Here is a 14538-nt window from a genome sequence, read left to right as displayed (position 1 = left end):
AAATTTTTAATTTAACCTATTTTTATTAAAAAAAACTACTCAAACTTATTTGTTTACATGATATTATTTAAAAAAAAAATACGTGCTAGCTTTAAAAAAAAACAATTAAAAAAAAGTCACAATTTTTTTTAACTTAAATAATATTATTAATAATAAACAAATAATTTTTTTTAAAATTTTTATCTCCATTTTGGTCCAGACAACAACAATAGATTGAAATGACGTTATTTACAAAAACATATAATATATATAGTTGGTCCTATTTTATGACTTTTGTTCGAGATCTGGTTTCATGAAACATATAATATATATAGCTGACACTATTTTGTGAGTTTTGTTGGATATATCATTTCATGTTCTTTACACACAAAAGAAATGAAGTTTACTTTTTTTATTTGGTGGCTTAAATTGGAATTAATTATAAAAATGTTCACACACAATCAGAAAATTGAGAAGATTTGAATATGCTATTGTGAATATTCTAAATTGCAGACTTCATGTTAAAGATGAACATTTATATCTTTTAACAGCGAACCATTTTTTATAAGACAAGTTCAATTTAATTTTTATGTACTAGACTCACTTTATTAACATATGTATTTATTGTTTCAAACTCCTCTCGCTAACACAATGAACCATTTTAAGGTAGGCTTAGGCCCATTTTCACTTTGAGCACTATTTTGAATATGGTTCGCTGTATGGTTTTGGCATTTTCATCCCATGTTGTTAGCCACACACGAGGAGAGACAAAATTAAAGTTTAATTTTATGGAGGCGGGGGTGGGGTCTACACATTATTATATTATAATTTGATATGGAAAGAAAAGGTAGCATCCATTTCATATCCAACAATAATGTCCTCCTACTTTTGCTTCCTAGCGGATGATAGAAGCTGAAGACAGCGATAAGAGAGTATGAAGTTAAAATGGCAAGTGATTTACGGCGGCGGAGGTGGAGGCTTTGGCACTGTTGCGCTCGGCGTGGCAGAGTTGGCGGAGTTTAGTGGGCACATACCAGATGGCGAGGCGTGGATGTGCGTTGAAAATGGCATCGATGTCCCAACCTTGGGAAGCTGCTGTGGCTACCAAAGGCTTATAGCATGCCTGTCGCCAAGCTCCCACATTTTCACCCCTCTCTTTGAAAACCCTCCTCAACGCGTTGGACGCTTCCTCGTCCAGACAATGCAACGCATAGCAGTGCACGTAGTGTCTCATTTTTGGCTTGTTTATGTAACTTGCTCCCACCTTCTTCGCATATCTAAACACCTGGTTTGTCACCTGCTGGGTCGCATACATGCCACTTGCATTACATATATATATAAAGTGGAAGATTTTCAAAACAAATTATTATTATTATTATTATTTCCTTTTATCTCTATACTTATCCTTTAACCTCTATTCTATCGCCATCTTTGACTGCCCGCCCCTCTCAGTCTCATACAGTACGAAATCATCACAAAAAGTTAATTTGACACGGACAACGCACCCACCTCTCCCTTCACTGCGCTTCACTTGTCACGCTTTCTACTTTTCATTTAGGCCCTACGGACCCTCTCCTTTAGTTTCCTTCATACCTCCATTGTCCAAAATTTTATTTTCTAAATTATATGATATTTAGAGTGATCATCATGTTTTGAACAGCGGATAGAGGAGGGTAGTTAAGTTAGGTTAATTTTTGGTGGTGGAATTTGAAGAAGTAAAGAGAGAGAGAAAGAATACCTTAGTGGGACATTTTTCTCCTCGTTCCTTGGCAATGTTCTGGACTTGGATCAAAAACTCACGACACTGCTCATATAGGTGGAAGAGATAGTCAAGGCCGTTCTTTTTCCCCCGTGCAACCTCCCCTGGCTCGGTTACGATGAATGGATGCTCCCGCTGTCTCTCGCTGACTTCCATATTATCCTCCTCCTCCCCACCTCCCTCCTCAGTTTCATCGTGATGATCCTCCTCCATCACCATCACCTGCTTCTTCTTTGATCCGTTTCTCTTCCGCTGCTTCTTCCTCATCTCACCCGCTGCAACTGCCTCCCAAGTTCCTCCTCCTCCGCTCCCCACCACCTCTTTTTCCTGCTGCACCGGCTCTTCCGATAGCCCTGTAATGTTATTATAACCACGCCTCGTCATACCTTATTCTCTACTTACTATCACAACCCTCACTGCTTCCATGTATAAAACACCAATATTTGACTATTTACACAAATAAATGTATGAGCAGGAAAAGTAAGGGAAAGAAAAATAGAGGTATCTGACCTTCCTGGGAAAGGGCATCCAGGACCACGTTGTTATGGGTGTCATTGGAGAAGAGGTGCCGGCGCCTGGAGGAATCCATCTCGTCATCTACACGTCTGCGCTCGGCTCTTACAGCAGCCTTAATTCCGTATCTCTCACCTACCAGAAGCTCCCACCGGAAAATATGAGAGAGGCTGTTTATCATATCCTCCAACTCTTCGTCTTTCATGTCCAGGAGGGTGCTGACGGTGAATCCCAGTTCCGCAATTTTAGCGGCGGTGTAGTACCTGATCCCGTAAGCCTGGAACAACTCCTCCAGGCCTCCCAGTCCCAATTCCCTGGGCCGCAGCGAGTAGGGCGGCAGTGGTGCTGGGAGGGATGCGCCGCCGCCTCCCCCCACCATTCCTCGAGGATCCCATTTGAACAAAGTGGCCGAGAGGGCTTCTGGATCCATTAGCGGAATTGGATATGTATGTGTTTGTGTGTATGTGTATGTGATTGTGGTTGGAACACAACTACAAACAATGCAACCTGTTTGTGCACTTTTTGCACACTTCTTTTGCACACTTCTTTTGCTTGGTCCAAGGGTCTCAAATCTCAACTCAACAGAACTCAGGCGGTAAGAGGCCACAGAGAGAAAGAAAACAATAGGAAGGGGTATGGGAGGGAAGGAAGCTGCTGGTGCACCCTATAAAGGCAACCCTTTACAAAATGACCGAAAATGCCCTCCCCTCACGTCCCACAACTAACCACACCCACAGAAACTCAGCAACTCCTGCAACGGCGTTTGCGTAACTAACTAGGTGGCTCTGGCACAGCGGATGTAAATATAAAATATGGGCAGGGCAGGGCAGGGCAGGGGTGCCTGCTGTGTTTTGCTGTGCAGTGCAGTGCAGGGAGGTGGTTGTTTTGTTTGTATTATCTACTAAGCCTAACCCTATCTGTAGCTGTTTAGTTAATGCATGTTTGGAATCCAGTTGAGACCACCAGTTCTTATTTAATCACTAATTCAAACTCTTAATTCGGCATGCCCTCAGCCGACAGCCGGAGCCATCTCCATCTCCATCTGCTTAGTGCTGAGAAGGGAAGGGCCATCTTGGTAATTTGAATCAATGGAGTTGGAATTTTAAGCCAAAAAGAAAAGAAAAGAAAGACTTTTGAGAAAGTAGAGAGCAGAGAGAGGAGAGGAGAGGGTTCAGCGAAGTCAGTATTTTTGCCTTTAGCCAAGCAGCTGCACTTGCTCCAGTCCGACCTCACTGAAAAGGCTGATCCTTTTGTACTTTGTCACAGACTAATTTAATTCCCTCACCCTCAAACACTCCCTACCCACAACCTCAACAGCTGGTCCCTTTCCAATTCTTTTCACTAACCTAACAATTCACCACAAGACCTCATGCCACTCACATGGTCAACAAACAATTCACCACAATGGTCAACAAACTTAGCCCCTCCCACAAACTCCACCACCACCCCACGTTTAACAGCGTCTGAACAGGCTGGATCATCGGACATTCATTTCAGACTAGATCTTGACCACCAAAAACAACGTCTCACTTCAACTCCCGCGCAAACACATGCTCTTCAATTTCTGCTTTCCCTTTGATTATGTTTGATCTATCGTATGGTTTACTTATATGAAGGCTTTAGGCTTCAAAGTTTTGGTTTGAAAATCCATATATATATTTCTTATGTTATGAACAAGATATGTAGTATGTCCATATTTGTATGCGATTTAGATTAAAGAAATAAAAGCAAGTTAGTTGGGATTATTTAAAACAAAATCGACCCAAGTTCATACATTTTCCTATTTGTATGCCAGGATTTCTTGTTTAAATCCCAACTGGAATTTTCCTTCTTCTTATTATTTATTTATTTTTTTTTTTTTTTTTTGTGCATAAACAAAAAACGAGTAAAAAATGATTTTTTTAAAATTTTTTTTATTTTGCAGAAAAGAAAAGAAATAAAAAATTAGAATTCATATTTTTCTCAATGCAAGCCGTCTCTTCCTAAGCGAATACACCCTTCTACTAGAATTGTTACTTTAGTCTCCATTTATCCATGTTCGCCTTCTAGACTATACTGTGTCTCTCTGCGAAAATGAATAGTCTGGTCTGGGCCATCTTCGTTCCTCTCTTTGCTGCTTTCTTGACCACAACTGATGCAGTCGTGCGGGGAAGGAGTCAACATACCGAACGAATTTCGGGTAGGATTTTGTGGCTTTGCTCCTTTACTAAATTTGTACATGGGTTTGTTAGATTCTGTTTCTTTTCTTCATTTCTTTTGTTTTTCTATCTGATCTTCGGTTCTGATTCTTTCTCTTGTGGTTTATTCTTGTGTTTTTGCGGTATTAAGCTTTGATTCGTTAATCTGCTATTACACGATCAGCCAATTTCTCCGCGATATGATTGACACCTATTTCGCTTGTTTTATCCCCGATTTATATGTTTCTGGGTATTTTGACTTGTTCTTGTCCTTCTCTGGTTAGATATTCAGAGATCCTTGTTTAAAAGGATAGATTTGCACAGTTATGCACAAGTTCTTGATCTTGATTAAATCTTCGTTGCGGAGTTAAGAGTGGTAAGGATGGGAACAGCTCCATATATTTGAGTAGACAATCAAGAAAATGCGAGAATTTCACCTGATGGCCTGCTAACTTTGGCGCAAAATGTCCTTGATATCCAAGCCTCTATCTCTTCGTAATTTTCTGCTAATTTGTCAAGGCATACGCCATATTCACTGGTCCGTTCTATAAGTATGATGGCGACATGCTTAACATAAATGGTGTTCCGATCTGAAAGTGGGAAAAATATGGTTTATGTGGAGTTAATGTGGATGATTCTAAGTTTCTCCAAGTGGCCTCTCTGTTGAATTGCAAAGTGGAATCCTTGCCCTTTTTGTATTTTGGTCTTCCCTTCGTGGTCACGATAAGAATTCTTTTTGGTAGCCTGTGATTGAAAGGATCCAAAACATACTTGATCGTTGGACGAGATTCAATTTATCAAGTGGAGGGAGATTGACTCTTTGTAACTAGGTGCTATCATGTTTTCCTCTTTCTCATATGTCAATGTTTTTAATGCCTCCCAAGTCTAAAGTCTTTTGGGAAGGAAACTATGGGGTTAAGATTAATCACCTTGTAAGATGGAATTTAGCCATTAAAGCTCAATTAGAAGGAAGTCTCCGCATTGGAGGGTTGAAATATAAACATCTGCCCCTAATTTCTAAATGGGGTTGGAGATTCATTCATGAACCAGATTATTTTTGTCCAGCCCACGTTGATGGCCCACTTCTGGAAGGTTTTTGTTGAGTCTTCATAGCCCCTGGATTAATATCTTAAAGATCTGGAAGCAGGTGGATTCTTTGGTTACTTTCAAATTGGGGAATGACAGAAGATTTTATTTTATTTTTTTGGCAAAATCCTTGGCTCAGCAACTCTCCCTTAAAGTCATGCTTCCCATGGCTGTTTCTGATTTCATCTTCCCCCAATGGTTCTGTTTTTGACCGTTGGGATGTACTCACTCACTCGGGGTATTTTGTTTCTTCTGTCGGGTGCTCAAGGAAGAAGAGACTATTGGATTTTGCAAATGCTTTTGGGTTGTGTCTCACCAGTATGTGTTGACCATTCTCTTGTTTATCGGCATTGGTTGATCGAGCCTTTTTCTTCCTCTTCCTTTATGTATAAAGATGTATATATATCAGCTCCATGGAAATCCCAAAGCCCTAAGAGAGTAAATATCCTTATTTGGAATATGATCAATAGCTCGTTGAATTGTTATGAGGTCCCGAAAGAAGCTCCCCTAGCACTATATTTCTCCACCAGTTTGTTCTCTATGTCTTTCAGATGTGGATTCTCTTCAGCATACCTTCTTTTATTGCGTTTACTCCAGGCAATATTGGTATAAGTTATTCTTGGCTCTTAACCTATCGTGGGCCCTCTCCATGTTGTTCAAGGACAACATTCTCCCTTTGCTAATTGGCCCTTCTTGGCCCTTAAATCCAGGATTTTCTTGGTCCAAGACTGTAGAAGCCCTTCTTTCTGAACTATGGTATAAAAGAAACGAAAGGACCTTCCACAACAAGTGCCTTCCTTGGCTTGATTGTTTCAACAATTCGACTCAAGGCCTCCTCCTAGCGTTCTCTCTCTAAACATTTAAGATTTATGTTTTGGCATTTTTTTTTCTCTTTTGTGGAGTTTGTACTTTTTGAGACCCAATCCCTTTTCATTACATCAAGGAAAAGTCTCATTCTTGTAAAAAAGAAATGTACAATTACGAGTAGAAGAATCAACAACCGAAGAAGAAGAAGGGAAAAAGAAGGAATATCCAGCATGAAGAATGTTCAGACCTGCTCCATTCCCAATATAGATTTGCTGCCCTTCAGAATAACTTGTCCCAATACGATTCTTGAAATCATCAGTAACATGATTGGTCGCACCAGAGTTAGATACTAGCCATTTTCAATAATAGGACTTGTTGTAGCCATCAAAGCACTCATAGGAGCAGAAGACCATGTTCATAAGATGGTTGTTGATAAATTTGAATTTTAAAGAATTGACCAGAGGGGAAATGACAATTATTGACGATACGTATAAATTTACCAGAAAGTTGGCATTGAAGACAATTATTGGTTTAAAGAGTTTGATTGTCCATTAGAGGATTTATTCTTAGTACTAACATTATTTGCTTGTTCTTGAAGGTAACGTATCATTTGAATCCAAGGTTGTATTTTTTTCAATTTTGTTGTCTTATGTCATTGGGAGCATAAATGTGATATGATAGTAGAGGCAGAATAAAAGAATAAATGAGTGAACCGAGACCACAACCAAATAAGAGAAATTCCAAGGATATATAATTATGGTGAAGAAAGGGTTAGAAAATTGATAGTAACCACTTTTGGTAGCTCAATCATAGGAACTACAAATTTAAACCTGTTTTGCTTAGAACAGTCCTATGTTTGGTTGATGTTCTAGAACTTTTCTTAGGAAAATGTGAGTGAGAACAAAATATGCTCAAAGGTTCTGTGTAGGTCTCTTAGGGAAGTCTTCCCTCTCACAAATTGTTTGAGACAAGTAAGGTAACGTGGCAAGGTTGCAAGGGATGCACGAAAATGTAAGGTTGTGTGTTGAAGTTGGATTTCAAATCTTGGGCTTGGGGCGTTCTTGCAAAGGTTTAGGTTTGGTTTTAGCTGAGACTGCAGAAACAATGGAATCAATGGAATTACATACTAAGATGGGATGAATGCTAGTCCTTGAATTGAAATCCTATGCCCGATTACATTCTATATATCCACTCGATTCTTAATTTTTTTGCAAATGTCTTTTAATTGACATACTTCCATTAGTAGGATTTTGGAGTTGTCATTTTAATAGCATAATCTTGGCTGTGTTAGACGTAGACGTAGGATTAGTTGCCTCATGGAAATACCAAATTTCTCTTTCTGGTTTATATTCAACTGTTTGCAAGAGACTTTGCTCACTCATCAAACCCAGCAACCAAGAAAAAAAATTTATCTTGCTTCTTCCAAGTAAGAAAGACAGGTTTATCTCAAGCATAGGAATTGCATCATGTTGTCTCTAGTAGGGTAGGAACGGTTATTTACCACTTCCATCAATATACTTCTCTAGATCACAATCTTTGATCGCTGTCAATATTTGTACTTCCAAACTAGATAATTGACATTCAGTCAATTTGATTACAGAGAAGTCTGATGTTCAGGATTCACAACTAGTGAATTTTGTGAAGAAACCAATGCTGTTAAGCTAAAAAACTAGTAAGGAACTTAGAGAAATGATCGTAAAGAGAGTTTAATGAAGTGATCAATCAACACTTTCCTCATTAATATTTGCTGGGATAAAAATTAAAAAGGATGGGATTTGGGCCTTTGTAGAGACCTCTTTGAGAGGGAGTTACAAAGCTGGATTGGGTTGGTTACCAAAATTGACGTGGAGTAGTTGGGCTTGGATGAGGACAAGCTACTGCGGTTAGAGCCCCCTTAATTTCTTCTATGTGGAAATTCAAAGTTCTTAAACCCCTTTGATCGTTAGCTAACAGAAGTTTGGATACTCATGGAAAATTTCAGAGGGATTGCAAAGGCTGAGCCATTTCCCCTCGGTGTGTAGTTTTTGCCGTAGTGAAGAGGAGTGCATGGTTCACGTTTTTCATTCATTGCAGTTTCGCTGAGAAGGTTGGGACTTTGTGTGCAACACTCTTGGGGTGTCCATTTGCCCTCTACTGCATGAGGTTAAATAAGAACATGACTCTTTGGGCTTTGTGGGGGGTTGGCTGGAAAGAAGTCAGACTTTGTGAAGATAAGTCTTCTAAGGTATCTTTTTACCTTATAGTAATGTACAGTTTTTAGTCTCTAGGTGGTACCATAGCAACAACAATTTTTTTTGTAACTTCTCCATTTCTTTGATTTTCTTGATTGGAAATTCTTATGTACTTGGTTTCTTATCAACTTCTCCATAGTTTCTTGGGAGGGGTAATCTTTTTCCTCACCCTTAGGTTGTTGCCCTTTTCTCTTTGCAACACACTCAGGTTTCTTATCAACTAACAACTCAACTAACGTTGTTACCTTGAGTATAATTGAAAATAATCAACACTGACAAATATACAACCGAATATAACTGATAAGAAAACTAAACAACTCACTATTATGTCGCTAATAAGAACTGAGGAAATTATAAATATTACTCGACTGTTGGTCTTATTAGCTGCATAGATCTCAAAACATCAATGTACATTTTCAATTATCAATTATACTCAACTATTTATTTTGAAAGTTTTAAAGTGACTCTGGTTATACCAATGTAGGCAGTGCTGGTGATGTTTTGGAGGATAATCCTGTGGGAAGGTTGAAGGTGTTTGTCTATGAGCTCCCTAGCAAATACAACAAGAAAATTCTCCAGAAAGACCCTAGATGCCTTAATCATATGTTCGCAGCTGAGATCTTCATGCATCGCTTCCTTTTAACTAGTCCTGTTCGAACCCTTAATCCTGAAGAAGCTGACTGGTTTTATACTCCAGTTTATACAACTTGCGATCTGACTCCAAATGGTCTCCCTTTGCCATTTAAGTCCCCTCGAATGATGAGAAGTGCAATACAACTTATTTCTTCAAACTGGCCTTACTGGAACCGGACTGAAGGGGCTGATCACTTTTTTGTTGTACCCCATGATTTTGGAGCTTGCTTCCACTATCAAGTAAGCCATAATTGTTCACATTTACCTTTGAAGCAGCTTTCCTGCTTGTATGGGTCCTTAAGATCCAAATGTTTATCAAAATTTACATTTCTTTCCTCTTTTTCTTCTTTTCCACCTTTGCTATGTACTGTTTCCCATTGAATTGTCTTTGGTGTTTGTTTTGTTTTGTTTTGTTTTGTTTGAAATTTAAGACTCTTGCAGGAAGAGAAGGCAATTGAAAGAGGAATTCTTCCTTTGCTACAACGTGCTACCTTGGTTCAGACTTTTGGACAACGAAATCATGTTTGCTTGAAGGAGGGATCAATTACAATTCCTCCATACGCTCCTCCTCAGAAAATGCACTCCCACCTCATTCCTGAAAAAACTCCTAGGTCCATCTTTGTTTACTTCCGTGGACTATTCTATGATGTGGGAAATGATCCAGAAGGTGGTTATTACGCAAGGTATTTCTAGGAAGCTTACTTCAAAATGCATGTACGAAAAATTTCTCAAATAGTATCACTTTTACTTGGATGAAATAGAAGCAGGTTCTTGGCATATTTCTATTATTTTTTTACTAATCCGATTCTCAACTTTATTTGAACAGAGGTGCAAGAGCAGCAGTATGGGAGAACTTCAAGGATAATCCTCTTTTTGATGTTTCAACAGAGCATCCAACTACATACTATGAGGACATGCAGCGAGCTGTGTTTTGTCTCTGTCCGCTTGGATGGGCTCCTTGGAGCCCTAGATTGGTTGAGGCTGTAATATTTGGTTGCATCCCTGTTATCATAGCAGATGACATTGTTCTGCCCTTTGCCGATGCAATTCCTTGGGAAGAAATTGGGATGTTTGTAGATGAGAAAGATGTTGCTAACTTGGACACAATATTAACTTCCATCCCACTTGAAATGATATTAAGAAAGCAGAGACTATTAGCAAATCCTTCCATGAAACAGGCAATGTTATTTCCCCAGCCTGCTCAACCTGGAGATGCTTTTCACCAGGTTCTGAACGGACTTGCCCGAAAGTTGCCTCATGACAGGAGTGTCTACCTTAAGTCCGGTGAGAAGATTCTAAATTGGACTGCAGGTCCTGTGGGTGACCTGAAACCCTGGTAATTCTTTTTTTGTTAAATTGTAAATTTCGCCTACATGGTTTAAAGAAAGTTAGAATTTAGTTCATTATAATTTTGTCCTATGGTTTGATAAAACTTCATAAACAGTTCTTATGGTTTGATTGCAACACTTCAGTTATGTGGATTATGATTTGATATTATCGATGAGATACAACTTAAAGGTATGTTCGAGAGTTATTTTGGCACTTCCATTTCAATATAGTAATACATCAATCTAAGTTCCTTCTAAAGCATAGTCCCAAAACTCCATAGAGAAGAAATACATCAATCTACCTAAATTAAACCATGGACGCCTAATAAACAAGCCCACCCCTATTATTGTTGCAAATATAAGGGCTAGGGTCAATCAGTTATACACTTGTACCTGCTTTGATGAATTTTTACCTTGTGTAAGAAAACATATCCCAAACAAGAGATCGCTGCAGAAGTATCAAGTAATCTCATAGCATTCTTTGATACCATTGCAATTAATTTAAGCAACTAGAACTCATTCTACATGATTTGAAATGAAGTTCCTAGCCAACCGTATCTCTTGCTCCAACCCCACTTTTTCTCGTGAGAAATTAAAGCTAAAATTAACAGCATACCAATTGAGGAATGAGAATCGATAATGGAAGCGCTTGACAAGTCTCTTCCTATAATCAAAATCTAAGGTTGTTTATAACTTATCCGTCTCCACTTCCGCGACACAGTTTCTGGCTCCCAAAGCACAATCGATTTCACAAATTCTTGGATTGCTTGCTGCGTAATTTGATCTTCAACCCTGTTTTCATCTTCAGACTAATTCTCTCAGAAGCTTATCTCCCGTCGCTCTGCAAAAAATTTACCTGCCACTGCCACTGCCTGATCTGGAAGTAAGGCAAGCCATACACCAGTGTCAGCCCCTACCTCAGCAGAAACATTCCCAGCAAATCCTGTCATAGCAGTTTTCACCCAACCAGGACAGTAGCAGTTCACATAAATTTTATGACCCTCAGGTTGGTCAGTGAATTTTTTTGCCATTAACCTGGTGTATGCATTGACTGCAAGCTTTGACATGGAGTAGTCAGTTGACAACTGAGGCCACCCGCCAGTTTCCCAACTTCCATCTTCTACTTGTTGCAAAAAAGTAGACAACATCCTATCAATTGCTTCTTCTGTGAGTGTATCCAAATTGCTTAGTAGTCCTCTAAATGCTACATTTTCCACTCTCTGTAATGAAACCACAAAATATTACGGAGGTAAAGGAGCGAAATTAGCAAGATAAAAATACTTAAACCTATAATTCAGAATGCACTAGCACCAACACCCCCACAAGTAAACACTACTCGAAATAGTATTAGAAAATAAACATCTCTAACCCCCGGCCCTCCTCTCATCAGTCCATATAAAGGAGAATATATATAATTTGAATGCATAATTCCATCAGCGCCTCGAGTCCCCTTTCTTTATTTTTTTTATAAACAAATTTATAAAGGAAGTTGAACTTCAACTTACATTCCGCCTGCCATTCAGCTTGCCCAATCTTGAGCTGACATTAACAATGCGAGCACCAGCAGACGAAGGTTTCATCAAGGGGATCATTGCTTGAGTCATATTTTTGGTGCCATAATAGTTAGTTGCAATAACCATCTGAGCAAACTCTACCGAATTACTAGACCCAAGATTGAAATTGACTCCAGCATTATTTATCTGCAAACATAATTGCACGTAGATGGGGCATTTGGAAGTTATGTCATCTAAATCTACTGCAACAGTAGTTCTCAAGTTTTTAGATATTTCAAGCACTATTTCCTCTGAAGTCAATATTTAGTTAGTATTCTACACGATGCTTATGAGAGTTGGACCACACTTAGCAAAATATAAGTGCTTTCTTTCTAGCCTTTTCAGAAAACTAATGTAAAGAAAAGTTCCGAGTAAGATTAACTTGCCAGAATATCCAAACCACCATAGTTTTGTAGCAGCCAATCAGCAAACTGTTTGATGGATAAAGCATCCAAGACATCCAGTTGATGAAAGGCAACATTCAAGCCACCCTCCTGTAAGACCTTAGCTGCTTCAAGGCCAACAGAAACGTCTCTTGAAGTCAAGATGACGGTCATTCCATGCATTGCAAGTTGTCTTGAAATCTCAAATCCAATTCCTCTATTACCACCAGTAACCACAGCAATGGTTTCTGTAGACCACCATCTATAAAAAGTCGAGGAAATATAAAATGTGAGCGTCGGTTATTCTCCAGAAAAAAAAAAAAAAGAAATCCAACATGCAAATAAAGGAAACAATGGGACAGATGAAAAGTCATACAAGTACAACATCGTCTAGTAATGAAACAATTTGTAGGAAATTTATAATGTCCCAACAACAAAGCACCTTGTTTCGATTACGTGTAAGGTCAACTGAAGGTTTGACTAACGAAAGCAATGAAAGAAGAAAGAAGAAAACCAGAAAAGATTGAATGTAGTTGTGTATAATATAAGGAAAGGAATGAAGGTAGTCGATTGTACTTCAGCGTCAGTAATACTTATAAGCATAAATTATGGTTCAGTTGTGAAGAAAGAAGAAAAATGGTAGATGCTAATCCAGACCTCTGGTGATCGGAGTAAGGAATGGTCCTGAGAAGGGATATTTCTTGCATTCTCTTTTCCCTTCGTTCCTTGGCTCTTTCCTTCTTGCCCATCTACGCCTGCCCCTCTCTGACTCTGAAGTTTCCGATTAAAAACAAAAGAAAAGAAGGAATCTACGGTTAGCCGGTTAGGGTTTTCCGGAGAGAAGATCTTTCTCCTTTTTTTCCCTTAAAAGAGAATGGCACTATTAGGGTTAGAGGCCGGCGGAGGAGGACTAATATCGGGATGACCTCTTTATCTCTCCCTATTTGGTCTTCACTCTACAAGCAAGGCGGGTCCGAGGAATGCCATCTTTCGTGAAACAATTAGCATCCAGAAACAGGGAAAGTACAAACCACAAACGACCATCAAAGGTTTGTTCAGAATTCGGGTCAAATCCCATGATTATCGGTAACTAGCCAACTGATTCCATTTCCCAACTTCCTATGTATTTATTTTACATTTATAATTTTTATATGTCTAAGATATTGAGATGTATAAGATGAGGTCTAAGATGTCTTTGATGTTTGAGGTTTAGGGTTTAGGGTTTAGGGTTTTAGGGCTTAGGGGTTTGGGGGTTTTAGGGGTTTAGGGGTTTTAGGGGTTTTAGGGGTATAGGGGTTTAGGGGTATAGGGGTTTCGGGGTTTAGGGGTTTCGGGGTTTAGGGGTTTCGGGGTTTAGGAGTTTAGGGTTTTAGGGGTTTAGGGTTTTAGGGGTTTAGGGGTTTAGGGTTTTAGGGTTTAGGGGTTTAGGGTTTTAGGGGTTTAGGGTTTTAGGGGTTTAGGGGTTTAGGGGTTTAGGGTTTAGGGGTTTAGGGTTTTAGGGTTTAGGGTTTAGGGTTTTAGGTTTTAGGGTATGGGTTTTAGGGTTTTAGGGTATAGGGTATTAGGGTTTAGGGTATAGGGTATTAGGGTATAGGGTTTTAGGGTATTAGGGTTTTAGGGTATTATGGTTTTAGGGTATTAGGGTATTAGGGTTTCAAGGTATTAGGGTATTAGGGTATTAGGGTATTAGGGTTTCAAGGTATTAGGGTTTGGGGTTTGGGGTTTGGGGTTTGGGGTTTGGGGTTTGGGGTTTGGGGTTTGGGGTTTGGGGTTTAGGGTATTAGGGTTTAGGGGTTTGGGGTTTAGGGTTTAGGGGTTTGGGGTATAGGGTTTAGGGGTTTGGGGTTTGGGGTTTGGGGTTTAGGGGTTTGGGGTTTAGGGGTTTGTGGTTTGGGGTTAGGGGTTTGGGGTTTAGGTTTTAGGGTTTGGGTTTTAGGGTTTAGGGTTTTAGGGTTTAGGGTTTTAGGGTTTTAGGGTTTTAGGGTTTTAGGGTTTAGGGTTTAGGGTTTAGGGTTTAGGGTTTAGGGTTTAGGGTTTAGGGTTTAGGGTTTAGGGTTTAGGGTTTAGGGTTTAGGGTTTAGGGTTTAGG

The 14538-nt window shown here is 39.3% G+C and overlaps 3 protein-coding genes across 7 annotated transcripts; 1 reads left to right on the top strand and 2 right to left on the bottom strand.

Moving 5' to 3' along the window:
- Positions 1 to 811: 811 nt before the first annotated feature.
- Positions 812 to 3245, bottom strand: LOC111434361 (floricaula/leafy homolog). 2 transcript variants are annotated; one of them, XM_023071805.1, is made up of 3 exons: positions 2249 to 3245; positions 1718 to 2091; positions 812 to 1276 (listed from the first exon to the last, which is right to left on the bottom strand). In XM_023071805.1, the coding sequence occupies exons 1-3, from the start codon at positions 2679 to 2681 to the stop codon at positions 920 to 922; spliced, it is 1164 nt and encodes a 387-aa protein (XP_022927573.1). In that variant the 5' UTR covers positions 2682 to 3245; the 3' UTR covers positions 812 to 919. The 2 variants fall into 2 exon arrangements, with proteins under 2 accessions (XP_022927573.1, XP_022927582.1); XM_023071814.1 differs by having other exon boundaries at positions 1718 to 2034.
- A 974-nt stretch (positions 3246 to 4219) lies between these two features.
- Positions 4220 to 10719, top strand: LOC111438105 (probable beta-1,4-xylosyltransferase IRX10L). Of its 3 annotated transcripts, XM_023076049.1 has the most exons (5): positions 4220 to 4430; positions 9037 to 9425; positions 9627 to 9868; positions 10012 to 10573; positions 10619 to 10719. In XM_023076049.1, the coding sequence occupies exons 1-4, from the start codon at positions 4325 to 4327 to the stop codon at positions 10523 to 10525; spliced, it is 1251 nt and encodes a 416-aa protein (XP_022931817.1). In that variant the 5' UTR covers positions 4220 to 4324; the 3' UTR covers positions 10526 to 10573; positions 10619 to 10719. The 3 variants fall into 3 exon arrangements, with proteins under 3 accessions (XP_022931817.1, XP_022931814.1, XP_022931825.1); XM_023076046.1 differs by having other exon boundaries at positions 10012 to 10706; XM_023076057.1 differs by lacking the exon at positions 4220 to 4430 and adding an exon at positions 8346 to 8545 and having other exon boundaries at positions 10012 to 10719.
- Positions 10720 to 10962: 243 nt separating this feature from the next.
- LOC111438126 (carbonyl reductase [NADPH] 1-like) lies at positions 10963 to 13535 on the bottom strand. 2 transcript variants are annotated; one of them, XR_002709619.1, is made up of 5 exons: positions 13107 to 13535; positions 12453 to 12711; positions 12019 to 12213; positions 11219 to 11733; positions 10963 to 11174 (listed from the first exon to the last, which is right to left on the bottom strand). XR_002709619.1 is itself a non-coding variant. In XM_023076070.1 (4 exons), exons 1-4 carry the CDS (start codon positions 13196 to 13198, stop codon positions 11332 to 11334), a joined length of 948 nt encoding a protein of 315 aa, XP_022931838.1. In that variant the 5' UTR covers positions 13199 to 13535; the 3' UTR covers positions 10963 to 11331. The 2 variants fall into 2 exon arrangements, 1 of the variants encoding a protein (XP_022931838.1); XM_023076070.1 differs by having other exon boundaries at positions 10963 to 11733.
- Positions 13536 to 14538: the final 1003 nt, after the last annotated feature.

The sequence above is a fragment of the Cucurbita moschata genome, unplaced genomic scaffold, assembly GCF_002738365.1.
Source record: "Cucurbita moschata cultivar Rifu unplaced genomic scaffold, Cmos_1.0 Cmo_Scf00003, whole genome shotgun sequence".
In the NCBI taxonomy this organism is placed as follows: Eukaryota; Viridiplantae; Streptophyta; class Magnoliopsida; order Cucurbitales; family Cucurbitaceae; genus Cucurbita; species Cucurbita moschata.
This window is presented reverse-complemented; position numbering and strand designations above follow the sequence as displayed.